The sequence below is a fragment of the Lolium rigidum genome, chromosome 5 (assembly GCF_022539505.1).
Source record: "Lolium rigidum isolate FL_2022 chromosome 5, APGP_CSIRO_Lrig_0.1, whole genome shotgun sequence".
Lineage (NCBI taxonomy): Eukaryota > Viridiplantae > Streptophyta > Magnoliopsida > Poales > Poaceae > Lolium > Lolium rigidum.
In genome coordinates, this window is record NC_061512.1 from 136,592,189 (window position 1) to 136,597,981 (window position 5,793).

The following is a 5,793-nucleotide window of genomic DNA, read 5'->3' on the forward strand; positions in this document are numbered from 1 at the left end:
ATTATCACATTGCAAGGCTACAAAACAACCAACTTTCAGCTGCAACAAAAGTTTTCTGTTGTAATTAATCATGAGCAGGAAGCATATATGCCACTATATGATCAGATCTACGATAGCTAGAGAAAAACAACTTGTATGACCAGCTTTGAAAGAAAACAAGCTGTACATCTGCAAGCACACTCATCAGGGTACAAATCTGCGTATTAAACATTAGGAATATTGATCCATCTCTGCATGGAAAACTAACCTTAAGCATAATAATCCAATAATAAATCACTACTCAATAAAGAGCCCACCTCAAAGGGTATGATCAGATCCCGATCAAAGGTAGTATGCCCTAACCGAAACTCGCAGTTCATCAAAGAAGAGGGCCCTGCTGATGCCCTGTCCCGGAAGCTGAATTTTACACAGATTGATCAAAATATCCCCATCGCAACCACTATTCTTAAATTGGACACCATGGATCGCAAAGTAAATGATGTGAAGTCAGCGCAAACCCTCAAGAAGTAAGCAGAATCAGGTAATCACACAGACCAAATTGCATGGAAGAAACAGGTCTTTTATTCTCTTACCATCCTCGCTTGCCAGAGCTAGAGTCGATGTAGGCAACGGATACGACTTCGGTAGTTCAGGACCGAAGATGCAGTGCGAGATATGAGGTATGAGGGGTGAGGTCTTTATCGCTTTGGCCTTGCTGCCATGGCCAGCCAGCTTGTGAAGTGACCTGTAATCTGCACATATCAAAGCACAACAAAGTCATAGCAAAGGAAAAGAAATAAAGCTTAAAGAGTTCTGTATCTATACGAAATGACTAAACTGCAAAAATTTGCAAAGAAATTAGTGCATAAGACTTCTTCACTAATTAAAGATACTTGCTGGAAGCATTTAAATATTAATATATGGGTTTACAAATCTATTAGAATTACCAAACTATCTTTAGATCTTTTTCACCAATGAAAGGTAGCATTTAGATGTCAATTAACAGAAAAGGATAAATGTGCTTTGGATCCACCTGATTTGAGCAGTGGCTGCTCGATATGGTCAGCCATGACCATCAGTGGTAGCATCCAAGTAATCCCACTTTTAACTTTGGTCAGCAATTATTTAATTTTAATCAGGAACTGATGAAAATTAGAAGACAAATGTTGCTCGATGTTGAAGAATTTCGCGGAGAAGAAGGATCATAATTAAATCAAACCTTCTATTAATATCAATAATTCAGACACCAATTACATAGGATAGCTAATTGAGCTAAGCCATAGGTTTCGGTGGCTAGATCACCGTAAGAATGAACTAAGCTAATGCTAGCTGGGCGACATTTGATTCCAGTGACCAAACCAGACCAAGCTAATATCTAGACTGAGCCTGAAGTCACAATCGGTGGCGCAACTAATTCAGTTGGTCCACAAGAAGTAGGGGCAGACGGCTCCCATGGTGGGCGTCCAGTTGCCACACCCCCAGAAGCACCTCCCCTGTGTCGGCCCTGGCACCGCCACAACGCCTCCTCGGCTCGCCACTCCGCAGTAGCAGGCGCCCCCGCACAGACTTGTGTGAGGCTGCTGCTCCTTCTCCTCCTTGTACTGGATCGGCGGCGACGCCAAGGAGCCGGTAATGGCGATCTTGGCGCCCCTGCGCATGATCTCGACAAGAAGACGAGCGGTATTGCGAGCGTCATCGAGACCGCAGTGCAGCCGACCCTCCCAGTTTAACCCCGCGGCCCGGACGGCCTCCTGCAGGTTGACGCGCCCTCCGCCCCCGAGCACCGCCTGGAAGGGAACCCTGAGGTTGACCCAGCGATCGAAGTACGCCGGCTTCTCGATCCCCTTGAAAACGCACTCCGATTCGAGCATAGTCCGGCAGTCCCAGTCCCCCCACGTGACGACGGCCAAGCTGCCGCCTTTCCTGGCCCCCGCCGTCGCCGCCTGCAGCCAGCGGTGGTGCAGCAGGAGCGCCTCCCTGAGATCCACCCCTCCATCGATGTCCTCCTGCCGGATCCCTGTGAGGTCCCTGCAAAACGGGGTCAGCACGGGATGGTACTTAGGGCGGACGTACCTGCGGAAGGCGGATTGGATGCGGCCGGTGGCGCCGTCGACGAGCACGGAGGGGAACTCGATTATCTCTTGCGGGTAAATCCGCTTGTCCTTCTCGCATGTCGCCTCGAAATCCACGACCAGGAAGAACTCGAACTCCTGCAGAAGGTGAGGCGCCGCGCTCGACATCGTCGTCCGCCGCAGAGGGAAGCACGCGCGCGCGATCACCGGGAAACGGAGCGCTGAGAAGCTAGGGTTTGTCGAGAGCTGGATCAGATCGCGATCTCGGGAGGAGGGAGCTAGGGTTTCGATCCGGCGGGCGAATCGCGGGCTTAAATCCACCGGAAGGGTCTCCGTCTCCGACATGAAGTAATTCAGATTGCGTCGAATTTACGCGGGATTCAGATCTCGGTCGCGTTGACGCGGGTTATGCTCGGCCCGACATCGTTTTTTCTTTCTGAATTGGTGCCTAATATTTCGGCTCAAGCCCAACCCATCGCTGCAAATACCCATCGGGCCTTAGCCGGGCCTCTTCCCTATTTGCCATATTTCTCAAGCCCAGGACCGGCCCGGCCCGACCATCGGGCCTAAATCTTTAGCCTAGGCCCAGCCCACAGGCATGCTCCCAAGCCCAGAAATTTCGGGCAGGACTGGGCCGGTCGGGCCAGGCTTCCCATGGCCAGGTATAGTTATTAGTGTTCCAAGATGACATCGAGGAAGCCACATCTACTGCCACCGCTACTCCATATGAAGCCGCACCTACTGCCACCACCACTTCATAGGGTGCGAAAAAGGCAGTATTGCATCGTCGCTCCACCGAGAGCCATTGCATCTCAAACCGACTAGTAGAAAATTCCCGCAAGAAAAACTAGACAGTAGAAATACAAGATTAGAATATAGATGTTTTATTGGGACGGGGATTCAGTGACTTGCAAACAACAAGTGACGTCGTAACTGGACCCCTCCCATCCACTCTCCATTCCACATCCAACGGCCCACACAAAGCAAAGGCAAAAAAGATATAGGCGTACAACCAGAGCTTCCAGATAGAGATCAAGGACAACATGATTTGGAGCTTCGCGGGTGTTCTCGTGCTCGTTCCCACCGTGTCGGTGCTGAGGAGAAACTGGCCGTCGCCGGCGGGGAGGACGAGCGCCCTCGCTGGTGGCCTGGTGGGGAGGAAGGGGAACACCACAGAGGAGTTGTGGGAGTCGCGCCGCTGCAGAGGAGGAAGGAAGGTCGCAACGGGCGAGCAGTGTCGCCGCGGAGGAGTAGGGGGAAAACTGTCGGCGCCGAACAGGATGGCCTCCGCGCCACCGCGGAGGACGGCCAACGTCGCCGCGGTCGTCCCAGCTAGTGATCTCCAGGACGGATAACTGCCTTGAACAAGCACTCAGAATCAGTACGGGCACGTTTGGTAGCCTACAACAGTTTCCTGCACCACTAGCGTAGTGGGAAGAAGGCCCCTGCGCGTCGTAGGCGGGCCATGGGCCATACAAGCCACGTTGTTTGGTGGTCTGCACAGAGTTTTTTTGGCCCCGTAAAGATTTGGGCTCTGCACGTTTGGTAGATCGGTTTCAGGCCTAGTAGCAGCCCAGAACGGCGCCCGTGTTGTTTGGTTGCAACCCATAATCTACTTCTGCTTACCTCTTCCCTTCAGTGGTGAGGTTACCAGCGATCAACAACCGAAGCAAGAACACAATCATAGTTCAGGCAAACTTAGCACTGGTCATAGACGACACAAGTAGACGACACAACATTGTTCAAACACGGTCATAGTTCAGGACACAGCAGAGACGATCATAGTTCAACACACGACACGAACAACAACTAGACATAGACATGGTAGCAGCGACACAGAACCAGGTAAGCTTCAGACATGACTTTCAAAGACGACACACCTGGTGGCATCGCCATGGTAACGACACCTGGTCATCACCTCAGTGCAGGTGTGATCGACGATGACCACACTGTACTCGAAGGAGGACACCTTTTTGAAGATGAGGAACTGGCCTACCTGCAGCTGATGAGCGACGGCAAGCCCGCCCACCCCTGGTCGATGTATGCATCATCGCCTTCTCTCACCGTAGTCATCCCCAGTTGCAGCCAGTGTTCGTGGTGACAATGATGTTCGAAGCGATTTCTCCGAACCACCTGACGAAATCTTGAGGGATCCGGAGCCGGCTGAAGGTGGGCCTGAAGACGATGCGCAGGAATCGGTCCAACCCTACATCCGGCTGGAAGTGGCCGATGTTAGCCGTCCTTTGCTTCTTCGACGGTCCCTCGTCGGGAGTCTCAGTAGGTGACGCAATGTAATATCCCAGGATTCGAGACGATTGCGGTGTAGATTTTAGAAAGGGATGTGCATTGCATCGTAAAATCTGGGGAAATTTCGCGCTTTATTACAAACTACATATTAGGGGGGACAAGTTTCTCTCTCGACACCAGACCGGGTTAGGGTTTCGAGAGTGCGATAAACTTGGATGATCTCGTTGGATGGGGACACAACATGGAAAAAGGACCCAAAAGGATGTCCCGACCTCTGCGTGGCAAACTCCCAGTCGTCATTCCAAAAGGGAAGACTATGCCTGAGTCAGCTTTCATCGCTGCAAAGTTTGCCAGAGAATGCAACAACGTAGTCAGGAATCATGTGCATGTGCATTCACATTGGAATCACTACAAATATGATACTGGGCTTCTCGCTGACTATTACGGTGAAGTTGCGGTATGTACGTACTGATGCCCTTTTCTCCCCTGTAATATTTATATTAAGGGCTCCTTTGATTCATAGGAATAGTGTAGGAATTGTATAGGATTTAGATCCTATAGGATCAAATCCCATCTGTTGATCCATATGCCTCAACTCATACTTTCCGGATACTTAATCCCACCTTTATAACCACCCATTTACGCAGTGGCGTTTGATGTAATCAAAGTACCTTTCCGGTATAAGTGATTTACATGATCTCATGGTCATAAGGACTAGGTAACTATGTATTGAAAGCTTATAGCAAATAACTTAATGACGAGATCTTATGCTACGCTTAATTGGGTGTGTCCATTACATCATTCATACAATGATATAACCTTGTTATTAATAACATCCAATGTTCATGATTATGAAACTAATCATCCATTAATCAACAAGCTAGTTAAGAGGCATACTAGGGACTCTTTGTTTGTCTACATATCACACATGTACTAATGTTTCGGTTAATACAATTATAGCATGATATATAAACATTTATCATAAACATAAAGATATAAATAATAACCACTTTATTATTGCCTCTAGGGCATATCTCCTTCATTTTTACCAACACTAGTTGTTTGATTCATAGGAATATATCCTATAGGAATAGTCCTATAGGAATTTTGTAGTGCAAATCCTATAGGAAATAAACATGCGGTCATACCTCATGAAAAATTCCTTTTGCATAATTAAAGAGAGCTCATCTTCCTATAGGATTCAACTAGGCATGACATAGCAATTGTATGTTTTTCCTATCCCTATGATTTTCCTATCCTATGAATCAAAGGAGCCCTAAGATTCTAATTTTTGGAGATATCACTCTTATATTCATGTTCTTTCATGTCACTAGTCCAAGTTTATTGTGGACATAACTGTGTCAGTGGTAAAAACGGCTTGTACAAAGCTTCTTCAGAAAGGCCTACGGCAATGTAGGTACCTCCTAAAAAAGGAGTACTTTTACAACATGGATCGTCCCACCCCGGAAGAAAACCCCGTTGCATCGATGAGTAA

The 5,793-nt window shown here is 48.4% G+C and overlaps 1 protein-coding gene across 1 annotated transcript; it reads right to left on the reverse strand.

Annotated features, from left to right (window-relative positions):
- Nucleotides 1–1,184: 1,184 nt before the first annotated feature.
- On the reverse strand, nt 1,185–2,435 carry LOC124653652 (ERI1 exoribonuclease 2-like). Its single transcript, XM_047192722.1, has one exon. It carries the CDS (start codon nt 2,394–2,396, stop codon nt 1,395–1,397), a length of 1,002 nt encoding a protein of 333 aa, XP_047048678.1. The 5' UTR covers nt 2,397–2,435; the 3' UTR covers nt 1,185–1,394.
- Between the last annotated feature and the right edge of the window lie 3,358 nt (nt 2,436–5,793).